Genomic DNA, 24,491 nt, shown 5'->3' on the forward strand with positions numbered 1-24,491 from the left:
CAGGAGAGTTGAGAAGAAATTAAAAAGAAATATGCCTCAAGATGTTCCTGTTTCTGAATCAGAAATTGTGTGTCAAGCCCCTGGTAAATACTAATTTACATATAAGTATGAATAAGCATTACTTTGCATATAGTGTAAATTTCTCTAGCACTCAGAAGTCATTTGAACTTTTGTACAAATTGACTATCATAGCCTAATGGCTTTACAAACTAAAGTGAACAGCCTAATTGAACACTTCACCTGTTTAATTACATACTATTATGAAATATAAACAGTAAGAACTGAATACAAACACCTATCTAGGTACTTTTTTCAAATACGTATAAGAACAGGTTAACAGCAGATATGTTTTTTAAACGCTTTCGATCATTTTTTTATGAGAGTCATTCAGTAACAAGATAAATTACTACTGCTCAAAAACTGGTTTATTCAATCAGTACAAAACTTACTTTTCATCATAGTTCCCAGTCCCCAGAGGGTTCACTTCTGGCTGGTTTATACCTTCCAGTTGAACCGACACTTGGGTACAGCAAAAACCGATGTGTCACTTCAATCTGGGCAACTTTATGGATGGATGTCCAAGAGCGGCACATCACTACCGCAAATTTCGAAATTCTGGGGTGCAAGGGTAATTCAATAGGTCTAGTCTACTTTGGGAGATGACTGTTGGAGTTGGTAGGATTCGTTCCTTTGAGCTTTGTATATTGATATTGAGATTTTAATTTGAGTGACTAGAGTACTTTTGCAAAGCAGTGTATCCTGCACTTGACACAAAATTTATTATTATTCCTTAAGTTAAAAAACACAGTAATGAGTGGAAAATCAATAAAACCCAGTAATAACTTAATTATTTTATATAGAATGATACAAATTTACTAATTTTCTCAAAGATTATTTTTAGATTAGGTTTTGTTCAACATAATAACTGATTTCATTATCATTTTTTTTTTTTTCAAAACTCTTCTTCATCTCAAAGATCGATTGGGACTGTAGTAACTGAGATATTTTTGTACTCATCATTAAACAATGATGCAAGAGCAAGTTCAACAACACACATACAATTCAAAAAATTGTTAACACACGCATACAATACAAACTAAGTTTAACACATGCATACAATTCAATCATTCAATCCTTACCTTTGGCATTAGCACTACAATATATCTAACAGTCAAGAGGAATTTTGAATTCAAAGAATGAATTCATACATAACAATTATTGGTAATTAGACCATTGTCTTTAGGATGCGTACTGAGCACTTGATTCTTCTTAGACTAGAGCAGAGATATGGTCATTCCAGAGTTTACAGCTCATCATGAGCTCCAGTGCCCCTAGGAGGTGGAAAGCCCCAGAACGCAGATGGAAACTTGCGTACGTCACGCTCCCGCTTCACAAACGCTGAGAACGAAGAAATACAATTGCCCACAAAGTAGTTTGCACGGCCAAGAATCGCAAGATCTAGATGTGGGTTGTTTTGCTCCAGTTTATGCACTGTTACCTGAAACATTTATATTTTTATCATTAATTAAAATTACTAAAATTTACTTTAAAGAGTACAAAAACTAATTAAAATAATCACAATCTGAAACAGTATAAAAAAATATCAGAAAGAAGTGATGATGTACCAATTTCATCACTATGTTCTCACAAAAATACGTGTTATTGGTTTTTTTGCATTTGCTACAGTGTATCTATTGTATATTTATTAACTAAGGTAGCAAGACACACGAGGAAGGTTCACTTCTGGCTGGTTTATACCTTCCAGTTGAACCTAAACTGGATACAGCAAAAACCAACATGTTACTTAAATCTGGGTGACCAGGAACTGTACATCACTAACCGTAAATGTCGAGATACTGGGGTGCAGGGGTAGATCAATAGATCTAGTATATTTACAATAGTACATATTGTTGTTATCCTAGACATGAGGGCGTGTCACCCTTGCCCGATTTGACTGGAGAGTCTATTCAGAGTTAACTTTCCCATTTTCCAAGGAGACATGACTGGGATTACTACCCAAAATCCCTCCTCTTGGATCTCAACAGGAGGTGGTCCCTTTCCCCAAACACCCCATCCTGAATATCCTATTACTCTCAGAAACATAGCAAAGGTCCTTTTAGGACTAAGTGTAATGAGAGGTTTCTCAACTTATTATCCTAAAGTGAAAAATTTTAAATGATAAATCATTTAATAATTGAAAACCTAGGGTCAATGTAATTCTCATTGGTAGAAGCACTGTCGTGAAAGCTGCGCAATCGTCTAGTCTAATACAAATATATGATCTCTGTTAATGTATTGTTTACCTACACTTAGAAATTAAAATAATTTATCAGTGGTGTATGAGGAAGTAAAATAATGGTACATCGATACTTCACTTAAACAGCAAAATATTAGAGGTGAAGGAGCCGATATCTACCATTGTTGTGTAAGACAAAAAGCCCATCTCAATATGAGCCCATCTAAAAAATGAGTAGCTGAAATTATACTACAATCAACAAATAGCCAAACCTCTGATTTCTTCAAAGAAGTCGCCAATTCTTTGATCATGTGGTTGCTATCTGAAGCAACAAATATTGAAGCGACATCTTTGGAGTTCCTCAGCAACCTCTTAAGCTGCTTCACGATGACATCGAGTGGAGGGAAACACATGTCCTGTGTGGCAGGTCCATATTCATTCCTGTACCCGAGGCACTGGGGAGCTGCAAACAGGTTGGGACTGGTCTTGATGTGTTCACAAGCTCTCACCTGGTTATAGAAACACAAATTACACATCTAGGATTTGACAACTTTAGCTTAGTGATAACAAATGAAGAAACTCAATATTGAATAACATACAACAACTGTAAAACATGGTGCACATCTACTCTCCAGGGTTATAGAAGTCTAATAACACTGCAAGCTGCAAATTCTTCTAATTCTAAAATTAACAAAATGAGAAATCACAGAGTTAAAACAAGCTAAACAAGACTATCAAGATTGGACCCATCCAAATTAACTCACATTTGGTGCCATGTAGTACCAATAAGTATGACACCACGAGTTTTCTCGATCAGTACGACAATGCGTTACTTGTAACATTACTTCAAATCAGTGTTGTAGTGGATTTGTCAGAGATTTGTGCTCGTCATATCACGGTCTTGTGTATGTGGTCTTACCTCTACCGATGGTTTTGTCTAATACGACAGTATTATCTTGTATCTCCTTCATCACACAACTGAATATTTCTACATTTTATGCCTTAAAACACACCAACATGTAAAGTAACACTTTTTTCAACATCTAGATAACATTAAACTTTTTAGTACGACTCTAGCCTACGCACAGGCTGCTTGCCCATGTATGCTAATTTCCATTGTAGACTATATGTTTATATGTAATATATAGTTTATCCAACTACTGTACTTAAAATTAAACTGTTTTATTGTATCGCCACTTAGTAAGTATAGTAAAAGGGTAATTTACAATTTATCAACTATAAATAGGAAAGTTTAAGACTTTCCAGAATAAAAACTACCATCTTCCAAAGGAACAACCCCAAGAAAGCGACAACTTACCAAATCCCATTGAAATAACTGCAATATCCACTCCTGAAGCCCCTGCCATTGTACCCCCTACACCGATGAGAAGGCCACCCATAACTGCTACACAACTTGACCCCTCAGAAACCTTCTTAAAGTTTTATGAAAAGAACATTGAACAATTCAAAGCCAACTACTACAAAAATCATCCCTCTCGTATAGAAACGAACATCTCACCTTTTTTAGAACCAGGTAGCAACATCAGACCTCCAACATAATCAAAAATAAGAAAAAAAAATGGTAAACCAATGACAATATTTCATCAAAACACTGACAGATTGTCAAACAAAATTGGAAGACTAAATGAACAGCTAAGATAGTTAAAACCAGATATAGTGATTTTAACAGAGCACGGCCAGAAGAAGGAAACTCTTGAGAACACCAGACTAACTGAATACTCCATGAAAACAGCATTCTGTCGAGAAAACCATCAAAAAGGTGGAGTAGCCATCTTCACACGGAACTCTCATAGCAACAAAAACAGAAGCAGTTGACTTAAAGGATTTTTGCATTGAGATGATCTGTGAAATGGCTGCCCTAAAAATATCATTGAAGGAAAAAGTCCTCTTTGTGATAGGAATTTACAGGACCCAGGGTAATGTAGAGACAGGTCTTGAAGTTATAAATGACGGTCTGGAAAATGTTGCAATGGGAAAACACTCTACAATACTGATTGGAGACATCAACATAGACTGCCTTGCCAAAAGGAACGACCACCTAGAGCTAACGGACACACTTGATGGCTTTGGCATGTACAGGGTTGAGCTTCCTCCCACCAGAATTACACCAACATCACAAACCTCCATAGACTGTGTTTGCACTAACCTACCAACAGCAGATATAAAGGTGCAAGTACTCAACACCTGCATATCTGACCACACAGGCCAGATATGTGAAATAGTGAGCGCAAGCACAGAACCACCAAGTGCCCCAATAACTAAAAAAAGGAACTTCAGTAACAATAATATACCTGCATTCAAGAAAACCTTACAACAGGAAAACTGGACAGTTATCTACAACACAATAGATCCAAACAATGCATTTGCTAAATTCAACACTACCATCCAACGAGCACTAAACCATGCATGTCCTTTAAGCATCACAAGGCACAAAAAGAAGAAAACTCCCTAACATAAATGACCAAACACCGACTGACTTAAAACAACAATACTTGAGAGCACAAAATGTGTGCCTACCTAGTGGTAGTGAGGAACATACAAAAAGAGCATCACCCTTAAAAAAAGACTATAACTTGCATCTCAGAAGAGCTAGACAGCAAATAAACACAACAAAAATAGCAGAGTCCAGCAACAAGTCAAAAGCCATCTGGGATGTAATCAACTCTGAGAAGAAATAAAAAGAAGACTCAAACAAACTAACCAAACTAAAGATTCAAGGACAGGAATCAATAGACCCAAAAGAAATAGCAGACTACCTAAACAATTTTTTCAGCAGAGGAAACAATTAAAACCAACCATCAAGACACAGGAAGACAATTCCCATTGACAGCACCCTCGACAGAAATCACAAACCTAGTATTAACACTGACATGCAGGCAAGAAATTTCTAAAATAGTTAAATCACTCCAACCTAAATAATAAACAGGATATGACAACATTTCTTCCAAACTGTTGAAGGCATGCGAGAACGAACTAATAGATCTGCATTAGTTCTCATCTTCCTTGTTGGTAGACATTACCAACAAGTCCTTCAGCGCAGGAATATATCCTTCGGCACTCAAAATTGCTAAAGTATATCCAAAGTTTAAAAAAGACTCTCCTACTCAGGCAGTTAACTACCAACCCATTTCACTTATAACCACCTTTTCAAAAGTGATTGAAAAAATAGTACTAACAAGACTGTTTGAACATCTTCTCAAAAACCAATTGCTAACACCCCATCAACACGGCTTTCTGGCAGGGAAATCTACTACTACAGCACTGATTAGCTTAGTGGAATTCCTTTTTGACCAACGAGAAGAGGGTAATACATCAACAGCAATCCTCCTGGACTATAGTAAAGCATTTGACTGCCTGAGCCATGACCAGCTCTTGAGTAAGATAGCTAATTTGGGAATACAAGGGAAAGCAAAGGAATGGTTCTCCAGCTACCTATCAGGTAGAAGTCAGTTTGTGGATAGTACACACCTCAATAGTACACACTTCAAACAACAAAACAGAAACAATGAAATCCCAACTACAACCAACCACGCGAGGGGTCCCTCAAGGATTCAGTCTTGGGGCCTGTTTTGTTTATACTGTTCATAAATGACTTTCCACAGCATATGCAGTTGTACTGCAATTCCCTTATGTATGCTGACGACACAATACTTCTTCTTGGGAGACCTAATGTAGAACAATTGGGGGCTGACAGCTTCATTGCATTGAATATGGCAGTTCAGTACTGCCAGAACAATGACCTTGCTGTAAACGAAAATAAAACAAAACAGCTAATACTGGGAGGCCAAAGAGAACATACTGGAAGGCTTCCCAGACTAGAAGAAATCACAAACACAAAATATCTTGGTGTTACACTGGACGATAGACTCTCATGGACAGCACATATAGACTCCCTCTGCAGTAAATTAAGTACAGGACTTTTTGTCTTAAGGCGAATTAAGAACACATGTGACTTGGCGACAGCAAAAGTAGCCTATCATGCCCTCTTTGAGTCATATCTTAGATACGGAATTGCTGTATGGGGTGGTACTACCGCAGGAAACCTACAACGTGTCCTTGTACTCCAAAAGCGAGCTATTAGAATCCTAAAAGACTTTCGATCGAGAGACACCTGCAGGGAAGCCTTTCAAGAACTCAAAGTCCTCACAGTTATTGGCTTGTACATCTTAGAAGCAACAACTCATGTTTACATCAAGATGCCAGACCTGGCAAACAAGGGAACACAACAACACCAATATAACACCAGGCACGCCTACAACTACTGTCTACCAATACACAGGCTCAGCTCAACTGAGAAGAAGACCAGCTACATCGGGGCCAAGATGTGGAATGCTCTGCCTGAAAACCTGAAGAAATCAAATAAGCAGCTGTTTGGCCAATATCTCAAGAAGTGGCTGCAAGAACGCCCATTTTACTTTTTAAATGAATTTTTCAATCATTAACCCGTATTGTATTGACCTGGTTGGACCTGTATTGTTCTTATGTATTGTAAATTATTCTCTGTGACACCATTCTCATCTTGACGATAATGTAATAAAAATACTTTGACTTTGAATAAATCTAATATCTTGGTGTATATGTTTTTGGAAATAAATAATTTTTCTATTCTATTCTATTTTATTAGTTGCTGTTGGATGAACTACAACAAAGTTCATGGGCTACTTCTAACCAAAGTATAGTAATTTATTTGTTCATTCATTTTATCATGCATAGCTAAGCAACTGAAAACATGTAACTTCGTTCTACTGATTGATAAAATTTTCGTGTTTAAAAAAAAGCTTGAATCAAAAATGATGTGGGCTGAATTAAAAACAACCAGAAAAAGCAAATTAAGATTTATTACAATAAAAAAACAAATGTGACAGTTATACATAATTACTACTGCTATTGGGATGACATTTGATACAGTAAACACTTATAACTTACAGTGGACTCAACCATAAAGCTTTTTAGAACTGTACGTAGTCAGAGAATGAGCAAAGAGAGTTTTTTACATATTCAACAAACTAGAAAAACAAGATATTTATTTATCTTAATTTAGTGACAAAAGGGATTTCTAAAGTAAAAACAGGAGATTTAAATATTCTGACATTATAGAAAAATTTCAATAAGTGAGAAAGTGCTCTCCTCTAAATATACAGTATTTTGATCAAGAGTGAATATTTGTGAATAGATTTGAAACATTTTTTACACATGAAAGGTTATTCAGGACATGATTCACAATATGTAGTCACTTTGTATTTGTTTCTTTTAATTTTACTGACCTTCCAGTGAACTGTTTGTAGCAACTTTTATAAGCCTTATTCACCCGTCCTTGTTTTTCCTAACATCAACAAAGACATCTGTTTCTTGGAGCATCTAGTATCAAGTTTCTGCTACAGATGAAGTTGGATGCTCATTGTTCCATAAGATCCAATGCTACAACTTCCTTGAATGCAGTAGTGGATAGTGGATTCACTTGACAATTATCCTTATAGACAAGCTCTGCATTGACCAAACAATGGCCAAAATTAAGCGTTCTACTACTTTATGATACATCTCAGTTTTGTATAACTGCAGAATGATATGCTGCCATATGGTCCATTAAGTCTATTCCCATTTTTAGTGCATGTGCCAGGACTAAATATTTGTAGACAGTGTAATCTTTTCTGTCTTTCTGGTTTCTTTTGACATATTGATTTGGATGTTTTGTCAAGACCAAATAGATACTTCTCTTGTACACCCAATTCGTTACAACAATGTCGTTCTCAACTGCTGCCATTTGTCCATGTTCTAAATTTACATTTATTACTAATACTTTCAGCAACCCAATTCGATCAGAGTAGATGATTCCAACTAAGTGTGTTTTCTCTGTACAGTGGAATGGCCCATTCAAGAGATCAGTAGTAATTATCAATGTAAATTGTACTTCCAGATCTAAAAAAAGGGTTAATGAGCTCTAAAACTACAGATATTCCTGTGAATTACTGTAGTAAAGTTTGATCCCTTTCCTGAGTTAACTTTTACGGTGTATGTATACTCTTTACTGTCACAAAGTTTTAACACTTTGATACCGTACTAATGTACTCTCTTTGGCAAGTACTGCCGAAAGAAGTTCAACCTACCCCTAAATGGTACCATAGATTCATCGACAGGTAATTCTTCTTCAGCAGTTTTGATAGTTCGAGAATCTTTGTTTAGTATTTCAATCAATCAATCAATCAATCAAATATCTTTATTCATTTGAATACATCAAGTTGTACAAGAATAGTGTCAAAATGCCATCATACATATGGCCAATCTTATTACTAAAAATATTTGCTAGTTTGGTCTTTTTAATGACATGAATTCCCTCCAACGAGTATAAACTAAGGCTTATAATATACTTTTTTAATTTGGCTTTAAAAATATTAATATCATTTTCCTTTAGAATATTTTCATGCAAACGCCTTAAAAATACTTTTCCAATGTAATTTGGTTTCTTTTTATATAACTCAAGTCGATGGTGCTCTGTTATTATAGTATTTTTCCATCTGGTGTTGTGAGGGTGTAATGTCATTAATTACAATTGAATCAGTTTTTACAATTAAGATTGTTTCATATATGTACAATTCCATATACAGTCAAAAGTTCTAATTTTGTAAAATATTCCTTCACAGAATCATTATTTTTCAGACTTAACATAATACGAAATCCCTTTTTTTTCTGTAGCTTAAGTAGTTTAATCCAAGTTTTTTTTTGATGTTGAACCATATAGACTTATTCCAAAGTATATGTGAGACTGAACATGTGCATGATAGACTGATTTTAACATTTGGTGATTACATAGATATCTCAATTTGTCTAAGTGCATAAATTCCTGAGTTAACTTTACTTATTACATGTTTTACATGGTCGTCCCAACTAAGGAACTTATCAATTTTCAGCCCTAGAAAATTTGTTGTATTTACTTCTTCAACTAAATCCGTATTATATAGTACCCTTGGTTTGTCAGTATTTTCCATTCTGTTTTGTAGCAAAGGCAACAAATTTAGTCTTTTCAATATTTAAAGTCAGATTATTTGTTTTTAGGAATTGGTTAACTAATGCCAATTTTTGTGCTATAATTCCGCTCTAGTTCTTGAAGAAGTTTTTGCAGAAAATTTTAAATTTTGAGTCATCAGCAAATAAGGTTAAGTATTGGTTTTTATTATTGTATTATTATTTGTGGCATATCATTTTATGTAACATAAGAACAGGATTGGACCCAATATATACTCCCTTGCGGTACTCCAAATTTTATTAACTGCAAATCTGAATGAATATTTATTTTTTTTGTTATTTTGAATGTATGATAATTCTACAAATTTGTTTTCTGTTTGATAAATAGGAATTCAAAGAGCTAGAATGACGTTTTTGTAACACCCATTTTTTGTAACTTATCAAGAAGTACATCATGCTTAACGCTATCAAACGCTTTAGACAGGTCCATAAAAATTCCTACTGTCCTTCTCCCCCTTATCGATTGATTCAATTACTGACTCCAAGAATGAGGTGGCCGCTGTAATTACTGATTTGTTTGCACGAAATCCGTGCTGGGTCAATATTCAACATTTGATTCATTTCTAAGTATTCTACTAATCTATTATAGATGGCTTTTTCAAAAAATCTTGGATATATTAGATAACAGAGATATGGGACGGTAGTTTGAAATGTTTTGCTTGCTTCCTTTTTTAAAGACTGGTATTATTTTTGAAACTTTTAATAAGTTTGGAAAATTTCCAGTAACAAATGCAGAATTAATAAGATGACTTAAAATTCCAGATAGATTTTTTTTAGCCGCTTTTACTTACTGAAATCGGTATCTCGTCATGACCACAAGAGCTCTTATTTTTTAGAGAATCTATAATATGTTCTATTTCAGACTCACTTACTGGTTTTAGGTAAAATGCTGGTTGAAAGATATTAATGTCTTTGGTAACTAATTTGATCAAGTGGGTAACTCATGCTATCCAGAGATTGTTTACTCCTTCCCACACAATTTACTACATTTAACATAGTAGTTATTGAAATTTTTTTACTTATAATAAAAGGATCAGTGTAGAAGTTATTATCAATTGTTAGAGTGATATTTTTCAGACTGATGATGGTTCTTATTTCCAATCTCAGAATTTATTACTTCCCAAGACGCTTTTGAAATATTTTTGGCAATTTTTATTTTATGATCATAATAGTTTTTCTTGGTTTTGTTTAGTTTCATCTTAAAAATCCTATTTCTTTTCCTCAGGTACTTAAATAAATTATTATTTTTACTGTGTCTTGCCATTTTATATATTTCAGTCAACTCTTGTTTTTCATCTTTAAGTTCAACTGGTCACCCATTCGTTTTTCTTTTTTGTTCCCTTAATTGTTTTAAAATGAAATGATAAGTCAAAATAATATTTGAATATATCATAAAAAATGTTGTACTTAAGGTTCGAATTTGCAAAATATACTTGGATCCAGTTTTCCTTCTCCAGAAAAGAATTAAACGTTTCAACATTCTCTTTGGATATGACACGCTTAAATTCTGATATTGAAATGTTTTTCAGTTGTAGATTTTTTCAAATTTAACAAGTCAATTAATTGACCATCGTGATCAGATAGCAGTGTTATAATCCCTTCAACTTTTATTTTACTTGTAGGGATATTAGTAAAAACATTATCTATAGCAGATTCAGAGTCCACAGTTACTCGGGTTGGGAAGTTCACTAAGTATTTCAATCCATGACTTTTTAAAATATTATTCAATTCAATTTTATCTGGTTTTGTTAAGTAAAACATTAATGTTAAAGTCACCTACAATCAGAATATTTTTTAAATTTTGCTAAAATATAATCAATTAGAAATATCTAGTCTGTTCAAAAATTCATATACGTCAGACGATGGGGACCTATACATTCCAACAAGTACAAATACATAATCATTTAGAGTACATTTTAACAATACAAAATTCACATTGAAAAATCTTCACATAGTTTGTCAGCTAAAGGTATTGACATGTTACTTACTTTTAGATCACACCTGGAAAGTATTAAGACTCCCCCCTTTGTAGTTACTTATCTCTACAGTAACTAGAGGCAGTGCTAAAGTTATTGCAAATTTAGCCTTCTAATTCCCAACTTCTAATGTTATGCTCAGTGATAACACAAATATCAGGTTGAACCTCGTCAATTATAATTTGAAGTGAATTTAATCGTGACGGAAGATGCTCAATATTCTGGTGAAAAATTCTGATCTTTTTATTTATTTCTTTGTCAGCGTGTTTGTGACCGGTATAATTTTTGCATTATTCTATCATTAACTTGTTTGTTATCACTACAAAGGGTGAGGAACCCACCTCCAGATGCGAGCTCAATCTAAAAAACCATTATCAGTAATAAACATCTCCTTTTGGTCTGTACACAGACCTATCCGACACAACACTGGTACTCTGCTTTTCACCGGAAACATTTTTAATAACTTGCACTGAACCATCTTTTTCACTTGTATCCAAGATAGAGACATTGGTTGTTGAAATTCATTTGTTGGGTAGTAAGTTGTTCTATGGGTGTGTGCTCCTCCGGGTTCACAAATGAGTACAGTTCAGCGTCAGTGGAAGAAGGTATTTTTCAGTTTTAGGTACAGTTCATCGATAGCATTTTGAATACATTGGATAAGGTTGTGTGTAAGTGTAACCATTGTGTAGCTTCTTAAAAGGAGTCTTGTTATAGCTAATAATATTTACTGGGGTTGCTGTTTTTTATTTGAAAGCTAACAATGTTTTTCAGCAAACACTTCAGGTGCTAATCCATCACGTATGCAACCCATAGGGGAGCATACTAGACTTTGAAAGTTTCGAGTTTTGAAGTCTCTGACAAGTGCTGTAAAAGCATTTTTATAGCTGCCCTCAGTTGGTTTATGGTTGTTGTATTGTTGCTTAGTAATCAATCCATAGACCGCACATCCATTGTGACGTTTCTGAAATGATAAATCTCTTGTTAAGCAATCTGAAGGCTTGGGCCTCCCAAATTTTTCCTTAAATGTTGTGGCTACTCCAGCATTTAAGGTATAAAATTTAGCTAGCCTATTCTGTTCAGGGCTTTTGTTCTCATTGAAATGCCAAAATCTTAGCAGAAGTTGGAACCTGTTTCTGTTCATTACATTACTTGCTACAAAGTTTTTGTACAATATTTTAGTACACAAATAGTCTATTATTCTGGGAAATAAGGCTAGTCCCATCCACATCACTAAGCCCAAAGACTTCTCATTTTTTCATGGTTTGTCTCTCTCTCATTTTTAAACCCACTTGTAGGGCTAAACACCAACCAACTACTGTTTGGGCAGCATTTTGATTGGACTTTGTGAAAATTAGTTGTATAATTTCATCAGTCAACATTTATCTATGGAGTTCTATATGCTTGCTTCTTGATAAATTTAAATTGTATTTTGGAATTTGGGTAAAGGCAAATTTGTTTTTTTAAGCCTTGGTGATTGTCCAAAGGATCATTGAACAGTACATTGCTTATCCTACCTCTGATTGCCGACTGCCTAATTATAGATCTTCCTAAAATCGTTCTACCTCACTTCCAAGGCCTTAATAGTTACTGGCGTCGTCATAAGGAAGGTTGGAAGTCAATAAGGTCAGAAATATCTTCAGCAGTGACATCTATATTGTCAGTAGGTGCATCAATCTACATGGGCTTTAGATGATGGTATGGGCAAAGCTGGAAAAAAGTGTTAGGTCTGTCTTCATCATCGTCAAGAATCCAATTCACTAGATGGAGGTGTAAAATAATTTTGAACTGATCCATATTCACTCCCACTACTTCCCTCACTTCCATTACTTAGTTCATCAATCAACTGTCTCTCAATTTCGGAAGAATATAGTCCTTCACACATTTTATTTCAAAATTAGAAACACGCAGCACATTACGATAACAATAACAAAGGCTACACATGAATACCCATAATCAAGTGAGGTTAGTATGATAAATAACGGTAAACTGTGCCTGCTAATATTTGCGTGTGAAACAAGTAGAATAGTCTTTTGATCTTACTTTTAGCAACCCTAAGATAGGAAACAAATTCCAGACAGAGCAAAATAACACCAAAAGCAATGTCGCTCCAATTGGTTCAACACGTAAAATTACGGTGAATAATTGTTCTCGTTGATGTGTAACCCTGTTTGGTACCAATATAAATAATAATATTAGTTTAAAATGTGTTGCTGCATATGAAAATATAATAGACATTGACAAAAAGATATTTTTTGTGGTTTGGCATTCAGATGGTTACAAGGTCATTTTAGTGGCGGCAGCTAACATGCTAATAGTGCAGGAGATTTCAAAAATGATTAAAGGAGACGAACGAAAGAAAGTTTTTGAGTAGTTGTTAAAGCCAACTGCAGAGAACACTGTAAAATGAAAAAAAAATTGGCCTATTCTTTAATTATACAGGCAATATAAGGGTCACGTATCCGCTTCTTACACTTTAATCTTCTATACTTATTACCTTACCTACATGCCCCAAAGTTTCTGTGAGACTGCGCATAGGACAGTTTCTACTCCCACAACCCAGACGCAAGCCATCTAGCCTAACACATGTCAATCTGCACCTAGCTCTTGTGGGCTGCTAACTAGACTATAATCCCTGGTTATAGAGGACTGTGGCATAATGACTGAAGATTACAGTATTGACTTATCAGGCTGCCATCAAAGCTATATGGTGACACCTTCCAAAGATGATGAAGTTAACCATTTTAAAGGTGACTTTTCTAGTGATATTGATCTCTTCACTTGCTTCTCCCTCAAATTCATGATTATCAGCTCACATTCATGTCCTGACAATTAATAATGGATTTAAGAACTCCCTAAGAACTTATAAACTAGATTTAGCGATGGCTGAGCTGAAAATGTCAGCTCAACCCATTGAAGATCGATGTCTGTCACTCTTGTGAATTTATTTGCATGTTGGCAGCAGAACAGCAAAATCATGCTACATTTAAATAATTATAGTATTATTATTAACATCACATAATAATAAAACGCAACCAATACTATAAAGCACAAGAATAGTTGCTGTTGTAAATAGAAATGAGAAAAACAATAGACCAGTAGCGCTACATAGTTTTACATACAACTGCAATCTATAGAATATCTATAGTAGAGTGAAACGCCACCTACCGCATTAGAATACGACGATCCAGTCAGAAATGGCAGCGCATAATGTACTTCACAATGTGTAACTAAAACAACCCGCCATTTCTGATTGGATAAACCTTTTGAGATGCGGTTTGTGGCATTCAACTCTACTAAGTGAGCTCTTTAAAATGAGGTATCACTCGACCCATGCTTTAATTTAAGATTTCCATGTTTCCCTCTGTGGGCCGTCCCCCCATGGTTGGCATGTCATGGTAATAGCAAGGAAAAATAGTTTACCTAGCCATATGACACTGTGCAAAGTTTATAGATGTTATCTGCTATGGTTATGTAAAATATTAAGCCGTACCCAGACTTGTTCAAACACCTTGTATTGTAAATGACAACCTTCTGTGAGTAGAGTTTGATACTGTTTGAAGTGGCAGGATAAACATTAATGTTATAAGCTAGGTGGATCTACTATTGTCTATTTCTTTTAACTTCTATCAGATGTTTAACACATTTGCTCCCAGAGCTTACACAAGCTGACAATGTTACCTCAAGACTGGACACAGTGCCACTTTGGAACCAAAGTGTTGAGCATAATTATTTGAAATGTGATTTTTAAGATAGAAAATAACAACTTAATTATTTAGCTTTTGCTTATCTTTTCTTGTTTAAGTAATCAAAGTGTAACCCCTCAGACAACACTGAATCACTTGGAGCAGGCGGCAGTGGTGAGGAGGCTAGCCTTTAATGATAATAAATGCAAGGCCCTACTTATATTAAACAAAACAGTTTTATCGACTACTAACATGTTTCATAATCAATTTTCGGTAATGTTGTCAGATGTTTCATAAAAGACAGTTTTGTATACAAGAAAATGTTTTTGCTGTAAACTCCTTACAAGTAGTATTGTTGCTGAGCATGTCTTGCGATTTTATGTATTGAAGAGTTTAAACTAATTGTTGTTGATTTAGTAGCAATTTATCCTGACTAAATTTACAATTTCTTAAATATTATGAGATACAATATATAATTATTGAGATATACTAATACTGAGGTAAGGACATCATATTATTTATATACTGACCCAATCAATGCCGTTTCGAAGGTGTATCCCAATGAAACCTCCCTTCGGCATTTTGGTCTTGATGAATTCATTAGCTGCATTGCTCATAGCCGTGTTCCACTTGAGATAACGGTGCAAATCTCTATTCTCCAACTGCACAGGAAAACTTGCAGGAGCTCCAGCAAATGCTAGAACTGGAAAAGTACAAAATAAAAAATGAGGGAAAAGTTTCTCAGGCCATTAACTCTCTTGGTTTTGGACAAAACTCATAAAAAATGTTGGATAACATTTGCATAAAGGATCTAAAAGATTTGTCAACATCAATAGTTAAAAAATAACATGTTACAATTGGTCTTACTTAGCCTATGCTTCAGACTAATGATGCCTGGTTAATTTATAAGTATATATATATTTAATAGTTCAGGTGTGTAGCTTATATTATCATTATGATAGAGATTAGGTAATGAGGACTAATTCTGAGATACAATCCACAATCATCCGAAAGATAATGTTGAACGGTTTTACAAATAAAAGTTGAAAGGCTATAGAATAGAAGTGAAATTGTCCCAACATGAGAGTATCTGAGTGGGTGGAATATTTTAACAAAATAAACATTCGTACGGACTGTTCATCATCTTCAATGTCTTCACAGCCATCTTTGAAACATTTATACCACTAGCAAACCCTTGTTTTACTCATAGTAGACTCACCATAGGCTTTTCACTTTATTTCATTTTTCACATAAAATTTGACACAAATCCTTTGATTCATGTTTTTTAACAATGAAAGTTGATCAGTTCATAAAACACGTCTAACCTTAGCAGCTGCCACTGAAAAAGTAAACCATGAATACATATAAAACATTTGTATACTACTTCAGAAGCCGTATACAACGGCTTATATCATACCGGCGTATATCAACATAATAAAAAAATCTTGACAATCGACTCTCCAAACCCTCGAAACTTACAAATTACTCTTACTTTTTGAGAACACACCTCATATACGGACACTTACAAGGATTTAACATAGCCATTTAAGTACTCATAGTAACTCAACTGACTACTCAATTTAAGTACTCAAATACTAAGTAACTGACAACCTTACTAAGATTTCTTTTTAATGTTTGATAAAATAATTTGACAATATAAAAACACCTTAACATAGTAGTAAACAACAATTTAAAGCCTAATGATGTCACGTTTTAGTCTCAACAAGTGACCAATTATAGTGACGAATACATCCAACTCGACATTACTCCAGCTGTGTAGCAGTTGCCATATAAGAGCCAGAGGCACCACTGCCTCAGCATTGACATTGAATATGATCATTAAAACCACTGAAATGATGTGTAAAAGTTGCAACCACGTCCCGACCAAGCCCATTTGATAAACTTTGATTTATAGTCAGAGGCAATCTCCCTCATGATGGAACTTCATGGAATTTTTTGCATTTTCTCGATCAAGGTACTGGGTCCCAAAACAACTATCATCAAAAATGTGTGTTCATGTGTGTGCGTGCGAGCGTGCATCTGTGTGTGGGAGTATGCAATATAATACAGGTTTACAAATGCAATAACTACCAATAATTTTTTTGTACTCAGACTAATTTTGGTATACAGAGAGTATTTACACGTAATTTAGACCAGTTGGATATCCAGTCACTACTAATTAAGCAACCAACAGCTATTACCAATCTGATGAAATCATGTTCTCAGTCAATCAATCAAAACAACTTTGTTCATAAGACATACAATGCATATCCAGAAATTAAGTGTACTGAGGCTCTCAAGTCCAGACACGTTTTTTCACATGGTTTTTTTGACATGTTGACTACACTGCCGGGTAGCCTGATTTCACCCCTCTGCAACGAGATCGGCTCAAGGTCAGTACATTGAGAACTATCAATGTGAAAATACGTATCACAAAACATGTCAATCCAATCTCCCGCCAAGCGCAGGAGTCATCATCCATTATCTCGGTTAAAAAGGAAAAACTCCGATTCTCACACGTTCTCTTCCATTTTATATTTCAAAGCAACTTCTTTTTTACCTTTAAAAATGTTGCACCTTCACTTTTTATACATGTTTCACAGTTAATGTCTGATAATGTAACATTATGGCTGACCACTGGTCACTTTAATAGTTCAAGGTAACTGGACTTGTTGAAGCAATGTCCTGCATTCACAACACAATTCTCATACACACAGAAAGACTATTATCTACATATTATTAGCTATACAATCAGGAACTAAACTGTAGATTAAACTTCACGGAAAGATATGTTTAAAGAAAATTATATTTAATACCTACCCGGCCATTCTGAAGGATTATATTTGGCATTCCACTGCTCTGACATGTTTGAATTGTGCACGTCATAGTGTAGAGGGCTGTAAAACTCAGAACCTGCAAAGTCTATGCTGAATGTGTCCCAAAATGGTCCAAAGGGGTTCCCCTCCTTTGCATTGCAGCCTTTATTTTCAGATCTTGCAGTGTAGCAGAATACTGCAAAACATGTCAAACGACTCAGCTTAATACGTCATTAAGGAAAACGGTATACTGATATTGCTGAATTCACAAAATACAATACATCATAAAGGTTAGCTACAACAAAAATAAAATTTTTTTCACACTACTCCTCATACTGAAAGTGAATTAGAAAGTCTAGAAGACACTTTGTGACTGAAGTAAGCTTCACAGGCCTACATGTTCATATAATTTCTTGATCACGGCAAACTTAACTATATGGCACTGGTCTAAAACAAAATACCTAAGACTTAAAAGCATTACAAGTAGATGCTTTTAACTGAAGTAGGCTTATCAGACCTAATTAAATCATTATGTGGCTTAGGATATATCATTCATTCGAATCTGAAGTACTGCTCTATGCACAAACCAGAAATAAGAGCTAGGTACAGATTTATTAACTTTATGTATACAGATGAAATAAAACACAAAACAGTCACACTGTACTATCATTGAAAGTTTAAAACCATTTAATACACTTGATTAAACTGTATTCTATTAAAATATTTAAAACAAACTATATAATGTGTTACTTTGGACCCTTTTTTATCCCGTTGAATCATTTTTGAAATTAAAAATATAACATTTTAAGTATTCCCATTCCTCACTGTGTGGGATCCCATATTGTTGCATTTATTACTGCAACTCTGAGTGTTATGTTATTATTGTTACTATTACAGAATATTCTTGTTTTATTTAGTTTTCAGTCTATAGTCTATTTTATTACTGTTATGTTTTACAACTTGTTGAAATATAATTGATCAATTTTCCGTCATTATATACAATAATAAACCTTTTACCTCTTGTTATATATTTTTTTATTGTACAATGTACATTTCGAATTCAATGAATTCATTGAATTCAAAATCTACATTGTACAGTAAAGAAATACATAAAAAGTGTTAAAAGATTTATTATTGTAAATTATATCAAACACACTTCGAGGCTACATTTCTAATGTCTGTTATTATTTATTTATTTACTACTTAATTTAATTGTTAACATGTTAACACATTTCATAATTTGAATAAGCCATATCAGATATTTAGTTAAATGGTTTGTTATTTTCAGACATCGATACAATCATGTAGCTACTTTTCTTTCATAATGTTTAAGTTTGCCTTCGTTTATTGCTAGAACTAAGGATTTGTTTAACTCCATTTTGTGTTATTTTTTTTATATTTAGTATTTATTTATCTATGGTTATTTAATCTAAGTTAGGAATAATTTGATTAATTTGTTATCAGTATTTTGACTTAGCTAATAAGCCGCATTATGACTTTGTCAATGTTTATATAAATAAAACAACAATAAAATATTTCAATTTGAATATGATACCTGTTATAGGAAGAATGAGTATACTCTCAGTTGCCTGAAATACATCAATGCAGGTTAGAAAATTAAATGTTTAAAACAAACACATTGTTTTAAATTAAATCAAAACTTGTTTGTCTTCAATTAAAGATTATTATTATTGAAGGAGAAGGTGTGGAATGTTTGCCTTTATCTTAGTTCTATTCCAAGCGTATACGAGGCATGTCCAGAGAGTAAGTGTACTGAGGCTCTCACGGGCGGAAGGATATTTTTTTCTCAATATGTTGGTTACACTGCCATGTAGTCTCATTCCTCCTACACCAAGACCTGTTCAGGGTCAGTACATTGAGAACTATCGATGCGACAGTATATTTTGTGAGAAATGTCAATCCAATCTCCCACCAAGTGCAAAATACACGGCATCATCTGTAATCTCGTGTGGAAGATTAAAACACCAGTTGAGGTTTATAATGAGGTAAAAACTGCATATGATGATAAAGTTTTCAATCGCACGAGTGTGTTCAAGTGGTGTCATGAGTTTAAAGAGGGTTGTATGTCTTTGCATGATAATCAGTGAGTGGAAGACTTTCAATAGTGATTGAAATTCTGAAAAATTGTAAAATGCTCCGTAATGATCACATATTGACTGTGGATGAACTTTCTGTGCTATATCAGCAAATCTTCAGATCTCTGCAACACAAAACCACCACTGAAAAACCTTGGATATCGGAAAATGTCTGCAAGGTGGGTCCAAAAACGGTTGACAGGCCAACACAAATTGCATTGAGTTTTTGAGCTCAATCAGATTGGACCACCGCATCATTGTTAAGTGGTAAATGATCCAGTACATTAGGTAAAAGTCATTAACCCATTGGCCTTGTATCACGGAACGGTTCCATGACAGCTAGTCTGGGCTCAAAATTTATATCACGGAACCGTTCCGTGACAAGTACAGCGCCATCTAAATATTTTTTTTTAACTCCTTTTTCAACCAAATGTTAGTATAAATTAGACTAATATTGTTGTAACACATAAGAAAAACTGCAATACTACAATTAATTGAAATTTAAATGAATAATAAGTTACTATAAGAATATTAGTGTACTACAAGAGGAAAAAATTAATATTCTTGGAATTTTCAGTATTTAGAAAAAAACATTTATTCTGACAAACTATGCATATATACACATATTCTAGTATTGCTAGGTAGAGAAATACATTTCAAATAAAATAAAAGCAACAATGGAGTATTTTATTTTATATTATTTGAGTAAAAAAAAACATTTTTTTTATTTAAAAAATTCTATAACTTTTTTAGTTTGTACAGCATTATTATTTTTAAAATTATGACCAAATATAATCACTATCTATTTATTATTAAAACCCATTTTATGTTAATCCAAAAAATATAAAATATAACCAAATAACTTGAAAAATAAATTTTTTTATAAACATATAACAAAACTCTTACGTTTTTAGCATTTTTAATAGGATAACTCCAGTTGAGCTGATAGTAAAAATATGTATAAGCCAATGGGTTAAAGGCACAAACACCCTGTTCACAAATTGGCAGATGGAAGTTGAATAAAGACCTTTAAAACAGACAATTTCTCTCTGCCCATTAAGGCACAGTTATTCCAAGAAAGACTGCACAGTTAAAGATTCTAAGGTCCTACGTGTGAATTATGCGTTATTTGATAAGTCTGGCAAACATAATTCATGTGATTATGCATTATGTGATTGTGAGTGATTGAGATTAGGAGGAGGATCCTGTTTGAAATATCTCACTATGGTGGCAAATTTGATGTCAACATTGGACAGAAACTCTGAGATACACAATAATTTTAGATTAACTTGTTAGGGGCTTGGGTTTTTCATAACTCTCTTTAATGTAATCATAATATTTACTATTGGACTAATATTTATTTATGTGAACATGCTAAGTTTTTGGTTTCAAAGATTAATTATTTCCTCATTGCATGACAATATTGTATCATATTCAAACATTGTATGCTGAGTAAAATATTGCATTCATAAATATAAACACAATATACTGTTTTATTTTTATTCATCTTTCTTTAACCCTCTGACTGACAGTTATAAAAACTGCTCAGTTGCTCATAGTAATAATTATATATACCAAAAAAAAAGAAACATTATGAAAACAGAGTTGAGACCTTGACTGTAACAGATGCCATACTACGTGTACTGTGGTGTTAACCACTTAAGATCACTAGTATCACTTAGTAAAAGTGTTAAATTATCAATCCCCTATGTCAGTTTATTCTTGAAATATTCATAAAAAATGTAAAATACATGTTTCTTGTTTTCTGAGGAATCTGTTTCTTAGCAATTTTTATAAAAAGTTTAAGATTCTAAAAACACATATTATAACAATTTTTATGAAATAAATATCAATATAAGAAGAAAAACAAACGTAAGCAAAATGTTTGAGCATATTTGGAACAATTAAAAGAATTGTAAATAAATCAATAACGAATAAATTATGAGAGTACTAAACCTGGAGATTCCAAAATTCACTCTTTCTTAACTTTTATTTGGTAAATTTTGTTACTATTGTAACATTTAACAAGTTTAGCTGAATGAATTTGGTTTGTATCTTTTTAATGGTATTTATAAAACTAAGTAAAATACTGTGAAAACCAATGTGAAGTTTCACTTACATTGTGGGGTTGCCGTAACAAACAATATTTAGACACAATGAGCAATTGACATGTTATTTGTATATAGGACATTCAATATTGTGAACAGTATTACAACTATGGTTTTAGTTACATTGATGTGTATATTTATAGAATTTTATATCGTTTTAATACATTAATTGGATTTGCTAATAAAATAACATTAGATCATAAAATTTCCCAGCATGGCACTGGGAAACAATTATTTTAGTAGGATATTTCCTTCTCACTTGAAGGGTTATTTTTACTAGCAGTTTTTTTTCTCCAAGTACTTGCAATCTGTTTAAAAAACAGCCTCTGACTTTATGCACTTGTTTAAATAGATATACCACTCAAAAGATTTAAAAGTATTATGTAGTACAGGGAGTGGGAGATAACTACAGTAGTGCCCTTTCAGACTGCTGAGTAATATCATTTACCGGTTCTTTTCTCTGGAGGCCAGAGAGTTGGTGCAATGTCTTTCATGAAATCTTCCATTGTAATAACTCTGTGGAACTCCAGAAGTGGTTTAACTTCAAAATAAGTGTCAAAAGGAACTTGAATCTGAAAAATACAAAATATTATGTAAAATGAGAATATTTTAAATACACAAATATATTCTTGGTGGGGGCTACAGTAGGCTATAAAAAGCCCAAAGTAGGTGTTTTTGATCAAGTTTGATTCTGAAACCCACATGTAAATACTTTTTCCATTGGGCAACAAGGCGTCAACTGCAGTGTCAGACATACAATTTAATCAAACCTGTTAGATGTGCAAAACCTAATATGAGCCAGTTCTAATTTTGTTAAACCTCTCATCCTCTTTTAACCATGAAAACTAAACTAACATATGTACCCAATATACATCTACTTGCATTTGAAAAATATCACAAGATTCCATCACATTACATTATAAGTGCACTGAAGAGGACTTTTATTTTCAAAATTGCATGTAATAACATGTGTAAGTCCTAATTATACATAATATTATGTTATTTAGCAGGGTTCAGGATAATAATAGGTTTGACAATTGTGTGATCTGAATGTTAGTTTTGTAAAAACTTAAGATTTAATTATATTTAGAGTAACTTGTGCTGCTATGGTTCATGTTATTTTGTAACTATTTAATTGGCTATAAATGGGAGAAATTAAGTCAAAATTTTGGTTGCTTTTAAAAACTGTTTTAATATCAAAACCAACTTAATAACATTTAAAAATCTTTAAAAATACATTAGACATGCTATAAATTACTCATTCGTAATTTAATAAAAATTAGACCACGCATTTACCACTGAAATAAAATTTAGTCTTTTGTAACTATTCATGTTTTTTAGGATAAATTTTTCGAAATCAGCTATTTGTACCACTTTGAAAAGTACCTAACAGGTTACAAATTATTTTAACAAATTATCATCAGAATTATTATATAGAAAATATTTTAGGGATAATAACCTTATGAGACAAAAAATTGAAGTTGTCAAAAAAAATTAGGGGACACAATTGTGATATGTACGAGGAAGAAAAGTAGAGAGAAAGAGCACCCCCCCCCCCCCCCACCCCCCCCCCCCCCCACCCCCCCCCCCCCCCACCCCCCCCCCCCCCCACCCCCCCCCCCCCCCACCCCCCCCCCCCCCCACCAGGACAGGATATGTGGGCGACGGGCAGCCGTGAGAGAGTTCTGCCTACACGACATTTACATCACAACCTTTCTCCTCTTTCTCCTCACTTCTTCAACGAGGACTAATCCTTTGTAAGTTATAGCTAACATTAAACTAACGCAGTAACTGTTTAACCCTTTACAAACTATTTAACCAGTAAGACACATTATCCTGACTGTATTTGATCACAGTGGTGTGACACACTCACGATAGTAAAACCAAGTACAAGAAAAGAAAAGAAAACCAAAGAAAAGGAAGAAAAGAAAAGAAAGAAAAGAAAGAACAGAAAAGAATAGAAAGAAAAGAAAGAAAAGAAAGAAAAGAAAGAACAGAAAGAAAAGAAAGAAAAGAAAGAAAAGAAAGAAAAGAATGAAAGAAAAGATAATAAAAAAGTAAAGAATTAATGTGAACATTGTTTAGTAGTACTTTATAAGAACCCGACCAGAGCCTACACATGTCTGTTCCGTCTGCACAGTTTTTTGCGATGACTCTGTATAGTAAGGCCATAGAGACTTGAAAATTTGGTACCTAGGTTTCCTCATAATCCAAGAAAGAGCTACATTTATATTAGGACCAAAAGTTAAATGTGTAATTCGTCTGTCTTTCTGTCTATCCGTCTGCCTATCCCTGTGATAAATTTTTAAAGAAAGATCCTATAGACTTCAAACTAAGGGAATGGAATCATGTTAATCTACGGAAGAATCCTACGGATTCTGGAATTGAAAGAAAAAAAGATCAATAACCCCGTCTTTCTGTCCTTGCGATACAATTTTGTATAGTTTCATTTCAGTCTAAGGAAGAATTCTATTGATTTTGGATTCAAAAAGTCAAATGGAAATTCGTCCGTCCGTCTATGCGATAATTTATTCA

The 24,491-nt window shown here is 33.8% G+C and overlaps 1 protein-coding gene across 2 annotated transcripts; it reads right to left on the minus strand.

Annotated features, from left to right (window-relative positions):
• Positions 1 to 737: 737 nt before the first annotated feature.
• On the minus strand, positions 738 to 22,529 carry LOC124364918 (GDP-fucose protein O-fucosyltransferase 1-like). Of its 2 annotated transcripts, XM_046820726.1 has the most exons (6): positions 22,405 to 22,529; positions 19,308 to 19,341; positions 17,757 to 17,948; positions 15,467 to 15,639; positions 2,509 to 2,745; positions 738 to 1,498 (listed from the first exon to the last, which is right to left on the minus strand). In XM_046820726.1, exons 3-6 carry the CDS (start codon positions 17,800 to 17,802, stop codon positions 1,304 to 1,306), a joined length of 651 nt encoding a protein of 216 aa, XP_046676682.1. In that variant the 5' UTR covers positions 17,803 to 17,948; positions 19,308 to 19,341; positions 22,405 to 22,529; the 3' UTR covers positions 738 to 1,303. The 2 variants fall into 2 exon arrangements, with proteins under 2 accessions (XP_046676682.1, XP_046676681.1); XM_046820725.1 differs by lacking the exon at positions 19,308 to 19,341 and having other exon boundaries at positions 22,405 to 22,523.
• Positions 22,530 to 24,491: the final 1,962 nt, after the last annotated feature.

Source organism: Homalodisca vitripennis, chromosome 6 (assembly GCF_021130785.1).
Source record: "Homalodisca vitripennis isolate AUS2020 chromosome 6, UT_GWSS_2.1, whole genome shotgun sequence".
In the NCBI taxonomy this organism is placed as follows: Eukaryota; Metazoa; Arthropoda; class Insecta; order Hemiptera; family Cicadellidae; genus Homalodisca; species Homalodisca vitripennis.

Coding starts and splice junctions, on each gene's coding strand:
- LOC124364918 (XM_046820725.1), bottom strand. CDS start 22,462: ATGGAAGATTTCATGAAAGACATTGCACCAACTCTCTGGCCTCCAGAG. Junction 15,640..17,756: donor TAATCCTTCAGAATGGCCGG/GTAGGTATTAAA, acceptor GTACTTTTCCAG/TTCTAGCATTTGCTGGAGCT. Junction 1,499..2,508: donor CTTCTTTGAAGAAATCAGAG/GTTTGGCTATTT, acceptor TAAATGTTTCAG/GTAACAGTGCATAAACTGGA.